General features: G+C 35.8%; 2 protein-coding genes across 2 annotated transcripts; both read right to left on the bottom strand.

Annotated features, from left to right (window-relative positions):
* Positions 1-144: 144 nt before the first annotated feature.
* On the bottom strand, positions 145-7,453 carry cax1 (cation/H+ exchanger protein 1). Its single transcript, XM_042722789.1, has 20 exons — positions 7,284-7,453; positions 6,229-6,384; positions 5,357-5,460; positions 5,119-5,227; positions 4,835-4,951; positions 4,669-4,730; positions 4,206-4,385; positions 3,842-4,027; positions 3,662-3,761; positions 3,039-3,180; positions 2,723-2,906; positions 2,461-2,560; positions 2,264-2,382; positions 2,136-2,173; positions 1,946-2,064; positions 1,713-1,858; positions 1,304-1,398; positions 1,130-1,208; positions 931-1,039; positions 145-480 (listed from the first exon to the last, which is right to left on the bottom strand). The coding sequence occupies exons 1-20, from the start codon at positions 7,351-7,353 to the stop codon at positions 407-409; spliced, it is 2,289 nt and encodes a 762-aa protein (XP_042578723.1). The 5' UTR covers positions 7,354-7,453; the 3' UTR covers positions 145-406.
* Positions 7,454-9,107: 1,654 nt separating this feature from the next.
* Positions 9,108-16,072, bottom strand: smo (smoothened, frizzled class receptor). The gene is made up of 12 exons (XM_019083892.2): positions 15,219-16,072; positions 14,374-14,582; positions 14,089-14,298; positions 13,798-13,970; positions 13,363-13,582; positions 13,143-13,266; positions 12,970-13,062; positions 12,470-12,578; positions 12,121-12,306; positions 11,834-11,982; positions 11,537-11,671; positions 9,108-11,392 (listed from the first exon to the last, which is right to left on the bottom strand). Exons 1-12 carry the CDS (start codon positions 15,481-15,483, stop codon positions 10,800-10,802), a joined length of 2,466 nt encoding a protein of 821 aa, XP_018939437.2. The 5' UTR covers positions 15,484-16,072; the 3' UTR covers positions 9,108-10,799.
* Positions 16,073-18,876: the final 2,804 nt, after the last annotated feature.

Below are 18,876 nucleotides of genomic sequence, written 5' to 3'. Positions count from 1 at the left end.
TGCAGCAAATGTCCAAGGTACTCACTGGTTACCTGTAACTTGTGTTCCAGTTTTGTGTTTTATTGTTGAAAAATTAATAAACTTGTTCAAACTGGTGGTTGGATTGGATCTCTGCTATTCATACATACACAAGTTCAAGAGAAGTTCATGAAAGGAATACAAAATTTATTAGTTCATTTTGATAGATGTGACATCTAATTCTTTTTTGTGAATGTAAAATATTTTTATGCATTTTCAAGTAAACAGTGAAATCACTCCCAGCTTCTAACCAGCTCACAAGTAAGAGCTTGCATACTTCACATGCTGGAAAATATTCAAATTTTACAGTATATATGTAAGACAAGAATACACAGAAACACTACAAACATGTCAACAATAAAAGATAACACGGGAAAAGTCATTTTTCTCAACACCCAAGAGGAGCAGGTGCAAAAAAATACAAAGCCAGAAGAATAAGGTACACGACCACCAGAGCAGTTCCTGTTCCAAAAAAAAAAAAAGTTATTAATCACTATTTTATGTAACAATGCAGCCTGAACTAATTGTACTAATCTAACCAAACTGTATTACATTTAATGATGCCATTAAGTGTCTTAAGCACAAGAGAAATACACTATAAACAAACTGATATACATCAGTTGATGCGTTATACCTTAAATTTATATTTTCATTTTATTAGCTCACCCAAAAACGAAAATTACATTATCAGCCGTTATCAAACCTGTATGACTTGCTTTCTTCAGTGGAATACAAAGAAGTTATTTTTAGCAGAATGTCCAAGCATTTCTTTTCATACAATGAAAGTAAATGGTGATCATGGCTGTCAGGCAGGATTTTCAAGGCTGTTACATGAGGGTGCGTAAATGATAAAAGAAGTTGAATTTTGTACAAACCATTCATTTAATCAGTAATACTAATAACAACACTTACCCTGGAAGTAGTCTGACTTTCCATCCATAAATATGTAGTTGACCAGAATAACACTAAAGATGCTTGCCCAGAGGTGTAAATCACTGAATATGAGAACAAATCCAACATCCTTGGGAAAAACAGAAAGGAACTTGTGTCATACTGCAGATTTGAGTAACAGAAACAACTCAATTATTAATTTTTTTGAAGTGTGACTTACATAAAAAGCATTGAACAAGATCAGAAGAGGTATCTGCAACATGCACACCTGAACTGCAATACAGCTCCCCACTTCCAGGCTACATTATAACAAATACCCATATTAAAGCCACATCCAGATTACATAGTCAAAATAGTGAAATGCACATCTATTTTAACACCAAATTATTGTAACCTGAGGCTGATGTTGTTCTGAAGTGCAAACTGGATCCCATTGACTATCTCAGGAAGCTCGGGAACCATGGCCAATACAGTAACTCCAATAAAATACTGCAATATTTATAATATGTGAATATTCAAGATTAAATACAGAGCAGGAACAGGGACTGTGCATAGGAGAGATTTAATTGTGAAATATAAAAATGGGAAAAACATTCATTTTATAAAATAAACTACTTTTATAAATTATTTTATAGTAATATAAAAATATCTATCAAACCAATATAACATGGAAATCATAAAATAAAATTCCATATGTAAAATAAATGAAGGAATAATTTAAGTAAAGTATTTTTAAAAGTATATTTTACTTATTTAAAAATACAATAAAATAAAACAAAATATAAAATAAAATAAAAATGTACCTGTGAGACACTGGAGTTGGAGATGATGGGTTTGATGTGCTCAGTGCTGAGATCAGCGCAAGCTGCCATCAATACTGTAGCCAAAATGAGCACCACAAGAGCTCTCGCTCTAGACCAGTGAACCACTGCGCCATGGTCACTAACAACTAACACAAACAGAACAATTAATACAATAAATAAAACATCATACAACCAGAATGGCACAATTCAAAAGCAAAACCACAAATACGCACCATGACAGTGGCCATCACTGATGTGGATATCATAAATATGCGAATGAGTCTTAAGGGTGAAGATCAGACCAATGAGATATGCAGAAGGCAACAGGACAGAGATTGTGTACACTAAAGGCCTGAAAACAAAGACGGCATTTAGACATTTAAAAGTCTTTATGTAGTAAAACAGATGCGTTTAAATACTCACTCGATATGACTCAAAAAAAGAGGTCGGTTGTTTTCGCTCTGTAGGAAAACATCAAATATTTAACTACTGTGCTTTGCATCATTAAAATATGTCTAAATGACTTGAATTTTATTAAGTAAACAACAAACCAGGTCGTAGTGGCAGTTATTACATAAGAAGGGCTTTGTGGTGTTACCAGGCGTGTTGTTACAGCCCTCACATATAAAGTTTCCATAAGCCTTTGAAAACAGCGTGGGGGCGAAAACACCTGTGGGTCAGACAGAGGTGAAAGGTCAAAAATAATTCATTCTACTTAATAAATACAGTGAATTTTTAGCTCTCTCACCTCCTATCGATATAAAGAGCAGAGCTGAGCTGACCCCTGCCGACCTGCTGTTGAACCGCTGCTCTCTGTGTTTGCAGCCGCCGATGATCATACAGATGCCCTAAAACACACTCACACAGAATGCAGCTGTTAGAGGAAATGTTATAATGTACAACATGTACTGTATGAGTGGCGGTTTTTAGAGAGTGTGAGGAAGCAGCAGCATTAGCAGCAGCAGCACAGGAACACACACACACACACATCAACACACACTCGCTCTCACAGGTATGAAGAGGATGCAGCCCAGCAGTGTGCCGGTCAGAGCAGATTTGACGATCTCTGCGTAGCACTTGTTTCCTGCGCGATGACCCTGCAGCAGAGCTGTGATGTAGAAGGCCATCTCCGTAATCGAGCCGAACGTGGCATTTACTACCGCTCCCACTGCAAAGTTACTCTGTGCGGAAATACTACAGGGAAAAATACAATGGTATTCACACACCAACTCATCTGTCTTTTTAATAAATTATTGGAAATAATTATTAGTAAAAAGAAGTGAGGAAAGTAATACAATTATTAAAATTAGTAAATTTTAATGTTACCTTGCTATCCCCATCCCAATGTAGTAAGACAATGGGATAATAGAGCTCACTGCTGTGGCAAATTTGACCTCTGAGCTCACATAATAATTATCTTTGTCCATATAGCCGATCACCAGAGTGATAATAACCAGAGGCAACAGATCTGAATGACGTTTTTTAAAGATCTTACCATGACAATAAATGGTGCATATCATTTATACAATAAAGCTAGCAAAATGTATTTATCAACAGGTACCATTTCAGTGTTATTTATACACCACACAAAAAAAAAAAAAAAAAAAAAAAAAAAAATTAAAGTGTAGAAGCTCTCAGAAATGTCTAGTAAATTTCACAAACAAGTACAAAGAAATGGCAATTAAAAAATTAAATACATGCAAAATTTCTGAAGGGAAAACAAAACAAAATAGTATTTACTCCAATCATTTTTAGTGTACTATTTAATAAGTATATATTTATTATACAAGTATATACTTATATTTACTTTTTACTATGTATTATTTTTACACATCTTATTATATTTTCACCTCGGTTTTATCATTATTTTTTCCCACCCTGTATATTTCACAAAAATTAAATAAATCAGAAATAAAACACGTACTACATCTATAACATATAAAGGATACTGACAGCAAACACATTGATCCCATCCACAGTAAATTTGTAGTAGTACCAGTTAAAGGCACGGTAACAGCACAGCAGAACTCTGGTCTCACAACCTTGTGGCTAAAGAAAAGAAAACATGGCAACCATTAGTTCAAAACAAAAAATTGATCTACTAATGTAAACAGCAGAATTATGCTTACTTTTTTCACAGTCCGGATTATGACCTCCTCTGGTGGCATAAGCAGGATGATGCTCACGGTCCTGACGTTCATCTTTGACACCGGGATGGTGAAAACCAGTATCCAGGACAGGAAGATAGCCAGGAAATGAACCACAGCCAGCAGGGGGTATCCCAACACCAGCCAAACATACGTACTCGGCCGACACTAGAAAGAAAACATCAAGATATCCATTTATGAATTCAAATTGTAGTCTTACCCCTCATTGGTCTTCAAACCAGCAACCTTCTGGTTAACAATCCTCAACTCGCTAAACCCCAAGAATGATTTACAGTATAATGATGGACTGTCAGCTAAATAAACTGCTCAAAACTGACAGTCTCACCCAGTAACGAGTCTGTTTTGGAGGCGGTGTAGTCAAAGGGATTTCTGTGGTGACGGCAGGAGCGGAGCGCAGCAGAGGTGTAGACTCTTTCACCTCCGAAGACTCCTTTATCTCATCCACCTCCGGAATGGCCTCACAATGTGGGAATTTCACACAACATTTCTTCACCAGGCTGATGCTCTGAAAGAAGAATTTAAAAACGTGCAGTCAGACGAGAGAGCTGCGTTCGGATTTGAAATCAGTGACGCTGAATTCTTAGAAGTCAAAATTGATTAAAACATGGAAAACCGCAGAGTTTGGAATGAATGTCATGTGCCATGCTGCAGGCATTAAGAGGAGCTTATTTAACTAGGCTTTGCAGATCGAATCAACAGTGTGACCGAATTTTAAAAAAAAAAAATTCGGTACATGAATAGGCTACCTCTATGTGTTTGAGGAAAGTTCTGCAGATTTTTCCACTTACTTTCTGTAATGCCTTTCCAAATGGCCATAAGAAATAACCTGACAGCTGCAAACAGAGCTTTCCTGTCATAAAATATGACAGAACAGATTCATATGAGACTAATGTGTCAAATGCAACTGGGATGGACTATTAATAAGAATGAGTTAATAATGGAACACTGACATACCATATGGGATCCCAGCAATGGTGCAAAACATCAGCAGACTAACCAAGAAGTAAAATAAGGAGATCCACCAGCCAAAGAGCAATACATATATCACATTCCCAACAGTGACCAGTGATCCTAGGGAGTAAAAACATCACAGATAACAAACACACTATAATTTAAACATTCAAACCACACTTAAAAGTTAAGGGATGCCTCTGCATAAACTGCAAAATATAAAAATTTTAAGCTATTTCTATAGCAATGACATCAATACATTTTAATGTCCAGTAATTTTTTCTAACCTGAATGATGTTTGATATAGTTGAGGTCCGAATAAAGCTCTTTAACTACATCAGATCTGTCTTCAATGGGTCGTTCGGTTACATGGCTCTTCCATTTCCTAAAACCAAACTGGCATACAGACATAAACAAATGATTTGAAACAGTTCCTCCAGTTATTCCAAGGATTTGCACTCTCACTCTGGAAAAATCTCTGACTGTTAAAACAGGAATATTTAATAAGAGCTCATATTTACACACCCTGTAGTTGTTGGCAAGTTTATGTGCCTCCACCTCGTTTTCTGCTCGGAGGGTGGTTCTGATGCTCGCTTCCTGCCAGACATCATCCGTGCACTGTGAATGCCCTGAAGAAAACAAAGAACAAAATGATTAATCATTTTTTGGAGAAAAGTCTGCAATAATTCTGTGGAATAAAAAGGGTGATTGCTTGTTCTTTCAAGGGCAAATTTCATAGCTAGTATTTCTTGGATAGAATTTGCAGAATTAAATAATATTTACACACATTTTGCAGAGTATTGCAGCTGGATTAGAAAAGATGCATAACAAAAATATTAATCTCAAGCATATTTTGCTCAATTTTGGGGGGACATTATTAGAAAACATTTTTAATAAAATACTTATTAAAAATCTTTTTTCTGTTTTAAATATGAATAATTTCTATACAGTAAATATAGAAATGGTTAGAAGCTTATCTGACTTGTGTTATATTATGAACACTATAAAAATGCAGCAATTTCCCAAATAGATTTCTAACCCTTTTCAATATAATTTTAATATAATTTAGATACTATCAGTTATTAATATTAATTAATGTTGATTATTCTGAATAATTTGAATCAAACTGATCCAAATTATTAATAATAAATGTAAATAAATAAAATAATATATATTTTATATATATATATATATATATATATATATATATATATATATATATATATATATATATGCATTTATTTAATTTTATTTATTTTAATGATTTTAACTGTAGTTTTGATAATACTATAATAACCCTGAAACTTTCATATAATGAAAGAAATAAAAACAAAAAGTTTTTAATTACTATTTTTGCACTTATGAATTGAGTAGACAGACTATAGGAAGACACTCACTGTGGGCAGAGAGACATTTTGGAGTGTAGTGTCCAAAATACTGGGAGGTGCAGGGAGAAGGAGTATCTGGGATCTCAAGATATGCTCCAGCTACACACAGTCGGTCACACTGGGAGCTACAGCGGCGGCCTTTGGGGTCATGGTCCCAGAGAGGCTCTAAAGGTCATACAGAGAAAGAAATCAATGTCTCAGCAGATTTAGAGGTTTCTCATGGTCATCTGATGACCTGGTGGAGTCCCCAACCAGTCAGTCTGGAACTAACGAAAGACTCCTGATGGTCACATGAACATCAGTGAATCTTACTGCGCTGGTAATTGATATCACGGCATGAGATCATCAAAAAAATCAAAGCAATAAAAATAACTAAACAGCAAACAATTACTACCATATTTCAAAATAAGCTAAATGTTCCTATGAGCATGAATTAATTGTTATATTTAAAACTTAAACATATATTTTATAAGTCAAAGATCACAATACTAAATGATTCCAACAAAAAAGGAACACATTTTCTTTTAAAATAATAAATAAAAACAAATAAAAAAAGCAGATAAAATTGTTTTTTTTTTTTTTTGTTAGAGCTAAGCAATGTACTGATGTTAGAAGTATGGAAATGGCCTTTAAATTTGTGACAGATTCAAAACAAACAAATATTTAAATTTTTAATTTTTAAATTTAATTTTTTTTTTGTATCATCACTTACGTTTTTAACTTTGTATTTGCAGTAGAAAAAAAAACATTAACCAATGACGTCGGTAGAACAAGTGAAATCAGTCTCTCCTTACAGGTGTGACACATTCCCAAAATCCCACTACAAATCTGAGTACTTTCTTATTTGTCAGCATTCACTAAAACGACTAACTGATGTGAAAGTTTCTATAATTTAAAATAAAATAAAAAAGTAAACAATTTCTACAGATTATGAGAATCACTGGAAACAAAACAAACAAAGCAGACAAGCAAAGAAACTAGGTTAAAACAGTGCTCATTAATGCACAATTAGACAATAGTCTCTTTGAGCTTCTGAATAACTGTAAGAAGATTGTAATACTCGCCTGAGCTCTCAGTGGACCGTCGCCTGCGACTGTCTACATCAGCGGACATGGTGTGTTTGGTGTGCGCCATCCTGCTACAGTCGCGCGCCTCCACCACCAGCAGCTCTTCTGTAGCCACGGCCTGTGCGCGCCACCGACGCCTGCTGTGAATGCGCTTCTTAGCACTCCCTTCATTCCCTTGCACTCATTATAATGTCAACAAGATTCCAGCTAAACCCACGATACACCACGACTACTACTATTAATATTACTATTAAAAGCCTAAAAGATTACAATAGTATAGTCATAGCAAAACAACATAAAGTCATAGCCTAATATATAAAGAAAAAAATTCAAAGTAAAATTGTTGATTAAAGATGATATTCTCCAAACAATATCGTTAATCTCATAATTTTGTAATTGCTACAACTTTATTCTCGTTATTTTGATTTTGGATGAGACGTGAATTTGATGCAGGTTTTTTTAAGCGTTTAAAGTTACAACGTCAAGCCAGAAGGTGGCAGCAAATTTTACTTGTCCTTACGAATGAGTCGCTGAATCATTCACGCAATTGATTCGTTCAATGATTCATTCGGGAAGAAAACGCCACTGATGTGTGCAGCGTTGCCAAATCCGCGGTTTTCCTGCTTAATTGGGATACTTTAACACTCTTTCCGTGGGATGTTTTTCATGTCCGGGGGTTGAATAACGTGATATTTAGCGCCAGGAATGTGTGTATATATATATTTATATATATATATATATATATATATATATATATATATATATATTGTTATTATTATTGGGTACGTTTCTCTACAAAATAAAAAAATACTCTTGTCACATTAATTTTATACAGTAATGCTAAACATTATTTCCTTTTTTATGTGCGTAATGAAAATAACCTTGAAGCATTCAACATAATCTGAATTCTTTAGATTTCAGTACATTTTATTCATTAATGGTACGTCAATATTAAAAATATATACATTGGAATGGCAGGAAAAAAGCAAAGACCACTAACACATAAAAATACTAAAATAAAATACTATTAATAAGGACAGACTGGCTCTTATGAGAGAATAACAGCAACGGTGATGGGGAAAAAACAGATAGCCTATTATCGAAGTCGCAGAGCACAAGCATCTGCATTAAACATTTTTTCTCAAAATACATTCTTGAAGGACAGCTTCAAATTGTCAGAAAAAATGCTGCACAGCTGCTTTTTTGTTAATATTGCCACAGGTATTAACAACGCTCTAAGGAATATTGAAAAGAAAAATAATTAAATGCGTAAATAAGCTTAACATTTTCAACTAAATTCACACCGAAAAGCAAATCCATATGTGTATGAAACAAAAATCACTACAATGGGTGTAAGAAACAAAAATGTGATCTAAAGTATGTACAGTTTAAAATAATATAAAACTGGTGAAAAAAAAAACAATATACAGTACAAAAATAGTTTTTGTAATAGCACTGTACAGAAATAATTGTCAGTGGAAACAGAATCTTACATAACCATTGGCATTTTTAACTACAGTTTTTAAACAAAAGCAATGCCCTTTATATTCTCTTTTTCTCTTTGAATGAGAGATGTGGACTTTTTGTGATTGCACCAGGCAATTTTTCCAAAGCAAAAAAAAAAAAAAAAAAAAAAACACCAACAACAAAAAAACAACCAAAAAAAGGGGAACAATAATAGCTATGAATAAATTATCTTTTTCTGAAGAAATAGTACTTTTGTCAGTTCCTTTTATTTATGTCTAAAGGTGTGGCCAAGGATGTTTAATTGTGAGGTTTTTCAACAGATACAGTACAGACTGTGTATTTTTTTTTGTTAAATTTTTCATACCAATGGTAATATAATGGCCTATAGGCCCAATATGAAAAAACTGGTGTTACTCAATATTAAACATAATTTTTCCTATCCCAGTTTAATATATAGGGACAACTTTAAATAAGCCATTCGTACACTGTTTCGTACACTGTATGTTTATTTGAGCATGTTGACACAGTATCATTGGCTCAACCAATGGCATGTGTTCTGGGCACAGCTATCTCTTAGACTAACCAATGGCTGACAGGAAAACCTGTTTGAAAACAGTCAATATTCATCAAAATTGGACCAGATGATCATTGAGCGGAGTTGCACAGAAATGACTGAACATTTTTTTGGCCTCCATTCAATGTGATAATGACACTTGAATAGTTCAACCAAAAAATGAAAATTCTGTCATTTGTTACTCACTCTTATGTTGTTTCAAATCTGTAAGTCCTTTGTTCATGTTCGAAACACAAATTAAGATATTTTTGATAAAATCCGAGAGCTTTCTGACCCTGCATAGACAGCAACGCAACTACAATGTTCAAGGCCCAGAAAGGTAGTAAGGACATCGTTAAAATAGTCTGTGTGGTATCAGTGTTTCAGCCTTAATTTTATGAAGCTACGAGAATACTTTTTGTGCAAAAAGGAAAAAAAAATAACTTCAACAATTTCTTTTCTATGTCAGTCTTCGACAGGCGTTTAGAAGAGTACCACAATGCATTTGTGTGGTGCTGCTGACTTAGGCTCTGTTTACACTAGTACATTTTCATTTTAAATCAGCATTTTAAAATGAAAATGATCCTTGTCAACACTGGCGTTTTCACTGTGTTTCAGAAACGATCTCCATCTACATACACAACCGAAAATGCATGTCACATGACCATGCAGGTACAATCATAAGATAGTATGGTTAATATAATTATATGATGTGTGTTTTAAAATGAAAATGCACTAGTGTAAACGTAGCCTTAGGAGTTGTCAGAATAGCTATTAATTTTTCGGGTGAACTGTCCTTTTAAGATTAAGTTAACAATTTTGACCCACAATTGGATTAGAGACCGTATCTTGACAGTACTTCAATCTCTTGAAACAAAACTTGGTACCCTTCATCGGTGCCATGATCTGAAGGCAAATACCAAATTTGGTTACAACGCCACCTACAGGTCAAGAGATTACACAAACACAGCAACCCTGGCTCAGGTAATGGCATGTGTTCTGGGTGGGGCTATCTTTTTTCCTGAAAGACAGGAAAACCTATTTGAAAACAGTCATTATTTTTATGATTCTGTTTGGTAACTCCAGTGCTGCAGAAATTACACAATTCCTTTTTAAGCTAAGATCCCAATAATGTGGCATTCTTGAATAAAGCCCTCTTAAACACTAACCTGTTTCCAAACCAAGAAAGGAATCAAAATTATGTCATATTAGCTCAGCTAGCACACTGAACAATATGTATTGTCACCACAATCACATGTGGGATGTTACAAAATCCATGTTGAAGGCACAAATGTCTTTATGACTCTTTAATAATGTTTAATAAATCCAGTTCATAATTCATATTATCATGAGAGTTGCATAAACAAGTATTATCCTTTAGACAAGCAGAGCCAGCAAAGCATTTCAATACAACTTCTGCTCAAGGTTCATTGTTTGGCATGAGTATCCAGCACCTTTCACTGCACAAAATGAGCACCAACGTCTCCTAATATTTAAAAATCTGAGTCAGCATCCAGTAGCTCAGCCTCCATAAGATTGGTTCTGGAGTGTATTGGTACACCCCTCCTGCCATCGGCCCGTGGCACAACGGCAGTCCTGCCAGCATCCATCGCGGAAGCCTCCTGCCCAAGGTACCGGAAAACCCCATTTGGTTGCCATGATGACTGCTGGAAGCTGCCCAAATCATCTTGCATGCTATCTCGTAGAGTCAGGGGATTGGCAAGGGGGAGGCTGGAGGGTTTATTGCGTAAGTATCCCAACCCACCATACCTCTCCTGATAAGGAAGAGGACATGAAGGCCTGAATTCTGGGAAGGCTCCAGGTAGCATATCCTGTTCCTCCTGCTGCTGTCGCTGCTGCTCCCAAAGGTTAGCCACCAGACTCCGGTGACCTGGAAGTTTTGGGAGACGGGGGACTGAGCTGGGACCAAACTCCCTCCGGTGGTAGGCAGGATTCCCTTCGTCCGCTGCAGGACCCGTTGGCCGTATTTCCTTCCTTCTCTTTTTCTTCTTCTTTCTTTTCATCATTTCAGGAGAAATTTCTGCTTCAACCATCCAAAGTTTGTTCCTTTCCTCTGGAGGCGGAACTGTAGGGAAAAATGGCTTTATTTATTATAGTAAATTATTTATTATTAATATCGTTGTTGTTAAATTACACAAAACAGCTATTGGTTACAGTTAACTATTGATTATATATTAACGAATTGTTATTTAAGAACTAGAGCACTAACCAGGTGTTCCAGTGGGTGTCACAGAGATATCCTGTGGTAAAATTGCCCCTCTTCTAGCCACCATCTTGGTCACATGTTGGGCCCATGCAGAAGACATTTCCATTGATGGCTCATTCAGGTCAAAGTTGATACCCGCTGTACAAATGGTTAAAAAATGGAATGTTGTAGGTTTGTGTCTAAAATAGGGAGCAAAACACTTTTTTTGTGGCTGATTGAGTAGCTTTGAGGTCATCTATGTGCTAGTGTACTCCTAAAAATTGAGAAAATGATCTTTAAAATATAGGAGGATGTGCTTACCCACAGGTCCCTCATGAGAAACGGTGTGCATGCTGAAGGACAGCTCTTTTTCTGGATCCTTCTGCAGTTCTTTTCTCTTTGAAAATGCCTTGGCAATCATTTTACTCTTCTTAATGCGTTTCGGCTCATCATCACTTCGGCCAATGATTCTTATAAGGCGAGAAAATGGTTCATATTAGAATTTTATATTAAATGCGTTTATTATGTATTACATAATATTTTTATAAAATGTAATTTTTTTTAATTAATGAAAAAAACATATCTGTCTCTATCTGTTTGTTACCTACCTAAACCAGGTGCGTTTCCAGATAAGGATGGTGGCCTTCGTCCATACCCATGTGCTCATTGCGATGCCCGTGCCGAACATTGAGAAGAGGTTGATCTTCTCCACCAGGAGACTAGGCCGGTTCTTGATGGCACACTCTGGGATCGGCTTGTTGGTCTGGTGAGCTATGGTGACATTCGCCTCACATCTGTATTCAAAACCAGATTTGTTACATGACAGCACTAGTACCCCTCTACATTATCACAACCATAAAACAATATATGGTAGATAAGGTAACACATGTTATAGTCACATGTCTATAAAATGCTACTTTGTCAAGAAATACTAGATTATAGGGGGAAAAAACTCACAGTACATATTCCCTGAAGCTTTTTTCCCACTCAGCTTGGTTGAAAAAGTCGTAGAAATGGCAGCCAAACGTGATGAAAACAAAACCAAAGGCCAAGAATCCAAATATGCCTGAGAAATGAAAAAAAAAAAAAACAGAATTTACACCAAGAGTGAATAATCTCTAAAGATATTATTTGCAAATAAAATATATTATATATAGTGGATATCTTTATATGTACAATGCATTGTTTGTGGAGAATATTTACTCTATTCACTCTACTCACATACGCACACACACTTGCTGTGTCACATTGTTTGTGGAGAATGTTATTATATTAAAAGTTTTTCCAATAAATATATGTTTATATATATATACCTTTATTACTGACATTTGTACTTTCATATGGGTTGTATTTTAAATTAACATTTATATAATTGGGGTGGTTATCATTTTGTTCTCAATGAAAGCTGTTCATGCTGTATAATATACAAAAAATATAAATAAGAATCTGAAACTTACCAAGCCTCAGCATGGTTTCATTGATTTTACTAGCAGCTTTTTCACTGAGCAGCCCCGGATGGTTACTTTTAATGGAAAACAACGTCATAACCCCTAGAAAACAATCCATACTGATGAAACCATGTCTTTGTGCCATGTGCAACTGTCAAACAAATTGAAAATATCTCTCTCACCTCGTATTAGGAAATAGCCGCCAACAACAAGGACCACCCCGATAGGAGCCAGAACAAACCCTGCACGGTATCTGTAGTTCTTATAGCCAACAAAGCAAATGCCGCTAACCGAATCTCCATCCACCTGTGGAATGTTTCATAGAGTCAAAATAAACCACTGTGAATACGCTGATATTAACAGTACCAAAAAATAAAAATAAAATGACAAGTGCACCCTCACCTCTGCAATGGCCAATATAGCAACTGTCAGAATGAAAGGAACAGACCATGTGACCAGATGAAAATAGGATGTTTTTCCAGAGAGAGGCTGATGGGTGGTGCCCAGGGCTTTGAACGATGTGTGCCAGGCATAAGTGAGCATAACAAACCAAATGACTCCAGACATTAGCGAATAATACACAATGACGAAGATAATCACGCACGACAGCGTCTCGGTGGATCTAGAGAAAAACAAGCCATGGAAAACGGGCATTATTCATACTAATCCATTTGAAATATTCATCTGGTAAGTCATAATTATATTATTATTATTGTTCAGTCCAGTTACTTTTTTGGCTCTCAAATGTTCCAAAAAAGTTCCAATATTTGTAATATGCAGCAAAACTCTAATTTAATGAAACCCAATCTGTGGATTTTCCACTGGCTTCATACTTACGACGGCTCTCCAAGCCGCATAGTATCGTCGCTTTTGCACACAATCTCCTTGCGGGCTCCATCCATGAACTGAGCGAGCCATCCAATACTTCCGATAAAGAAACATGCGTTGACGTAAAAGAGGATCACAGCGGGGTAACGGTTGGAATTCTTCCAGTCGGCGAGAAATGTGGCCTGTGGGAAATTGTAAGCAGGAATAACATCTAAAATTAAAGACTGCAGCCCAAACTTGAACTAGTTTCTGTCAGAAATACTGCACATCAGGAAGTCAGCCAGCCTGAGATTAACCTACCAGCGTAAAGAAGGTACACAGGAGAGTGATGGAGCCGAAGATGGCAATGTAGTTATGCATGTCCGAGTGCTCGTCTTCCGTGAACAGGGGATTGTTGCACTGGATCCCACAACCTTCCACGTCCTTGTACCAACTTGCCTGGATGTCGGTTTTGACCAGGGGAGCCTCACACTGTCCTGAAGTGTTGAATTTGATCTTCTGGACCTCGTTCTGAAAGTCATAATTTGGTCACATCGTGTGCAATGCAGACCAAACTTTTTGGGCATATGCAAATGGGTGACTTACCTGGCAACCCTTAGGGAACTGCTCCTTGTTTTCACACTTGAGGAAGTTGGGCCAGCCCCTCTCCCGCTCCACAATACTGCAAGGTTTGCGTGTGGCTTGGCACAGGTGCTGGCTGGGCAGTTCGACCTTTCCATTTTCACATTTTGGCATGTAAACGGCACACAGTAACGGTTGAATGACGGCCCAGCAGCGAGGAGCATTTCTCAACCCTGAGCACAAGAGATTGGGAGACTGTCTGAGAAAGTAGTGTCTAATTCTCATTGGCTGTCTGGTTAACATCTGATAGTTTGTCCAAATAATATTTATAGAGTTAAATTAGGATATTTATAAAGTTATCTGCATCTAGTGGATATTTAAACCCTTGGTAGTACAGCAGTTTTCTTTTTCGTATTTATAGGAAATGACCCATGGGCAATGGACTTTCAGGAACAATACAGGAAACTTTGGGAATAAGGTGTGAATGTGAGAGGAAGGAGGTAAATTGCTCATTATGGGGCTGTTGTGAAAATTAAGGACATAATGGCATTAATAACTGATGCAACAGTTATTTTAAAAATGTAGCTTGTCATATAATTTATTATAATTAACTTTGTTTAATATGAATGACAAAATCTTAAAGGCAAAAAAAAAATATGTTCTTTTACTCCAACCAATTTGCATGTGAATTGCATTGGAAACATAATGTGTTCAGGAATTTTCAAAACTGACATACAATCAAAAAAATGTTTAATTTTAATTTGATTTTATTCAGACTTACAGTTACTAAATTATTAAATTGTCCCTAAAGGGGAACGTAGAAATAAAAAATGCATTTATATGTATTACATAATAAAATAGTAGCTTACCAGACCACATGGCCAATTTCTCCAAGGCTTCCTCTTGAGTTTCTGAGTCTTCAGCCAGAATCAGAGACGTGTGCGTGTACGGCAAGGGTGAACCAAGGCACGTATTGTATTTTAATACTTCACAAGTTATGGATTTCTTACAAAAGTCGTTGAATATCGTTTCATTTGGGTGCAAGATGACCGCCTGCGCGATTATAGAGGTTGCTGCCCAGATCCAAAGCATCCAAAAGCCTCCAACAATGGAGCAGAGGCGCTTGGAGGACATCTTGGAGACCCAACAATGTAGCGATATTTCATCAAATGTTTCCAAATAAACTGTCGGTCTCCACTCGCGCGCGATGCGCTTGAAGGTTTCAAACCAAGTCAAAGTGTGGATATTTCCTAGATTCCCGATTCCACATTTTCCCCCTTTAAAAGAAGTGTCTTTTCGTCCGATTCCAAAGTTTTTTATGCCTCCTTTCTCTCTCACATACTATTAAAAATCTCTTCATCGTACAAACGCGGTGCGTGGAAGCTGTAAACGAAAGTTGCGTTTTAAATTCCAGCACAAAGTTTACCCCAGCTGCGGTTTTCGTTACTCTAAAGTTTGAAGAAACCAAATAGCGTTCACCATCCCCCACTTTTGTGATGGAGGAAAAAAATGTTGCCTTGAAAAGTCTGGGACTGGGACTGTAACTTGATCCTGGGGCTGCGCGCTCCGTCCCCCTCGAGCGCGCCCCCGCGTCCCCCAGTTTACAGCAAAGCCAGTGCGAGAAATGTTGTCAAAACTCATCTGCTCATCAGACAGAGACCTGAGATCCAGTGATCCTAAAATGTCTTACACTTTCACAGGAATCCGTTTTTCCTGACTCTGGTATGCACAAGGAGGGGGTGCACATACACACAAATAACAAAAACTTCTGTTCCCCTCCCATCCCCCTCATGCGGGGAAAAGGAATCCATGCCAGCCTACAGAATATTTACATGCTTCACTCATACCTGCCCTCATGTCTGATCTTATCATATTTACCCTCTGCATTCTGATATTTGCCTTTATTTCTTTTATATAAGAATAATTTTCTTATAAAAAAACTAATGACTGACTAAACTTTTTTTAATCTCCTAAATTTGGCTTTTTCATAATTTGTACTTTTTATCTCATATGTTTTTTCTTTCATTTTAGCTATTACCTAATATCTATTTTTTTTATTTCTTTATATATATATATATATATATATATATATATATATATATATATATATATATAATATTATAAATTTTATATATATATAAAATATATATATATAAAAGTTTTGATCCATTTTGAATGTTGACTAGTGTATATATATAGAGAGAGAGAGAGAGCCTTCTCTTTTTACTTTTTTTTGTTAATTTTACCTTTAATGCCACATAAGAAAAAACCATATTAATGCCATAAATAGTCAATGTTTTGTTTTATTTCACAGTTATCACTTTATGTTAGAATTTCAATATCAACTTTTCATCTATTTATAGTATCTCATAATTAAAACTTTTTTTAATCTTATAACTTTGATTTAAAATATTTTTTACTTTTATCTCATAATTTTGACTTTTTTCTTTCATTTTAGTTATAACTTATGTGTAATACTTATGTGCTAATTATGAAATCCCCCCCCCCACCCCCCTTTGTGGTGGAAATGGCCTTCCATAGTGATGGGAGAGGAACAGGATGTTGGCAATATACTATATAAACAAATGTAATGATTGTAAAAAAAAATCTCTACTGTCCTGTAATAAAGAACACAGTCTACTGGATACACAATACATACACACACACACACACACACACAAAAAAACAATCCACAGTAATACAAAAAATAGGCTAATTGAAACAATTCAACAGTGTCAATCTGAGTGAAACCTTGTGGTATGTTTTATGTTGGCGAGTACCTTGTCACTGTGATTCATGACATGCGTTTATCTCATTTAATTGTTTCAAATCATTCATCATTCATCTTATTCCCATGGGTACAATACAAAGCCCCAATTTGTCTGGTTCCATGGAGGGATGGGAATAAACTTTGTGTAGTTTGGTGTATCAGATTTAGACAGCAGCACTTGTTGGTGTCGATGCGGTTGGTAAACTATGCTGCGTGCTCCCAACACAGGGCCTCCTTAAAAAGCCCGTCTAACATGGCCGCTGTAGAATGAGTCAGAGGGAGGCACAGACCGGGGACCACACACAAACACACTCAAGCTCTAAATGGGAGAGCCTGGCCCAAAACCTCTGCCTCCCTCACCTTCTCTCGCACATGCACAGTCTATTGCTTTCCTATACATTGACATTAAATACCTCTGCGGTGTTCTCATATTTCAGTGTTTTTTCACACTTGTGTTTAAACAACATTAACAGACTGAAGGTGTCTGCCACACTGTCTGTTTGGATTTCCAAATGAGTTTTGAAAAAGGGCCTCATGAGTTACCGGCTCTCGGCAGCTCTCAGTACACTTCACTCTTAGTTTCACTGCACCTGGTATGCATTGCCTCCCATGTCTATGAATGCATCTTTGTAACGTTTGTTAGACTTAAACTTACCATCAATAAAAAACCCTGAGCATCCATGTGCAACTCAGTACTCAGTTGTCAGATTACAGCCTTGGAATATGTCCTGCAGGTGGATTATTTGAATGTACAGGCTGATGAAATTGAGAAAAAATATGTTTGTATGTGTATTTATGTCTCCGTAACACCATAATAATAATAATAATAATACCTACAAAGTTTCCTTCTGTTCAAATATGTATGAAATGTGTATTTTTAGTAATGATAATGTTATTAAAACAGAAAACCAGTTTCCTTTTGTTAAAATAAAATGTAAAAATGAATTAATTATAAAAGTATTGTGTTTTTTGTTGAAATATAAGTATTCATTAATAATAATAATAATAATATTTTTTTTTTTTTTTAAATATTTTATTTAGATTTTTTTCATAAAAAGGGATAAATAAAACACCACTGAAACAGTAACATCCATTATTGTGTGTATCCATTGAGATCCACTTAATGAACAGGATATTGTAGAAACGGAAGGACGACACTCTTCACTGTCTGCGTATCAACAGCAAAGTAAACACTTGAATCTCTGGCCAACTCAAGCATGTAGTGTTTGTTCAGACTATAAGCAGGTTTTTTTATGGCCATATTTAGTCATTCCAGAAAGATCAGAGCCAAATGGCATGGAGTGAGTTGATTAGTGAGCTATGTTATAATATAACTAATGCTCTTTAAATGTTTTGTGCATTTTAAAAATATATTCTTTGAAATAATACTTAAATAATATGGAAATTAAGAAAGACAAATGACTGTATAGACTTGTTAAAGTGAAGTTTTAAGCAAAATATAATGGTGATTAAAAATACTTTCATTTCTGTTTAGATCTCAGATGTTAATGATATCTACCAACACAAGTCACAAGTTTGTTTTTAAAAATGTCCATACTGGAAATCAATAAATATCACTAGTTTACACCATCCTTTGTTAGGATCACACACCTTAAAAACATTTTGTGTTCGTAAAATATTACAAAATAGTTTTATTTGACCTCTTGAGCTTTAGTTTGACTTACACTATTCCTGTAAATATTCTGGTTTATAAAATATCATACAATTGACCTTACGTATAAAAACGTTTCTTGGTT

This window comes from Cyprinus carpio, chromosome B4 (assembly GCF_018340385.1).
Source record: "Cyprinus carpio isolate SPL01 chromosome B4, ASM1834038v1, whole genome shotgun sequence".
NCBI classification, from domain to species: Eukaryota; Metazoa; Chordata; class Actinopteri; order Cypriniformes; family Cyprinidae; genus Cyprinus; species Cyprinus carpio.
Note: the sequence above shows the minus strand (reverse complement) of the source record. Positions and strands in the feature narration are given on the sequence as shown.

Coding starts and splice junctions, on each gene's coding strand:
- cax1 (XM_042722789.1), bottom strand. CDS start 7,353: ATGGCGCACACCAAACACACCATGTCCGCTGATGTAGACAGTCGCAGG. Junction 4,386..4,668: donor TTGGAAAGGCATTACAGAAA/GTAAGTGGAAAA, acceptor TTCTTCTTTCAG/AGCATCAGCCTGGTGAAGAA. Junction 3,762..3,841: donor TAATCCGGACTGTGAAAAAA/GTAAGCATAATT, acceptor TCTTTTCTTTAG/CCACAAGGTTGTGAGACCAG.
- smo (XM_019083892.2), bottom strand. CDS start 15,483: ATGTCCTCCAAGCGCCTCTGCTCCATTGTTGGAGGCTTTTGGATGCTT. Junction 12,579..12,969: donor TGAAACCATGCTGAGGCTTG/GTAAGTTTCAGA, acceptor TTCATTTCTCAG/GCATATTTGGATTCTTGGCC. Junction 12,307..12,469: donor AGCTTCAGGGAATATGTACT/GTGAGTTTTTTC, acceptor TTTTGAATACAG/ATGTGAGGCGAATGTCACCA.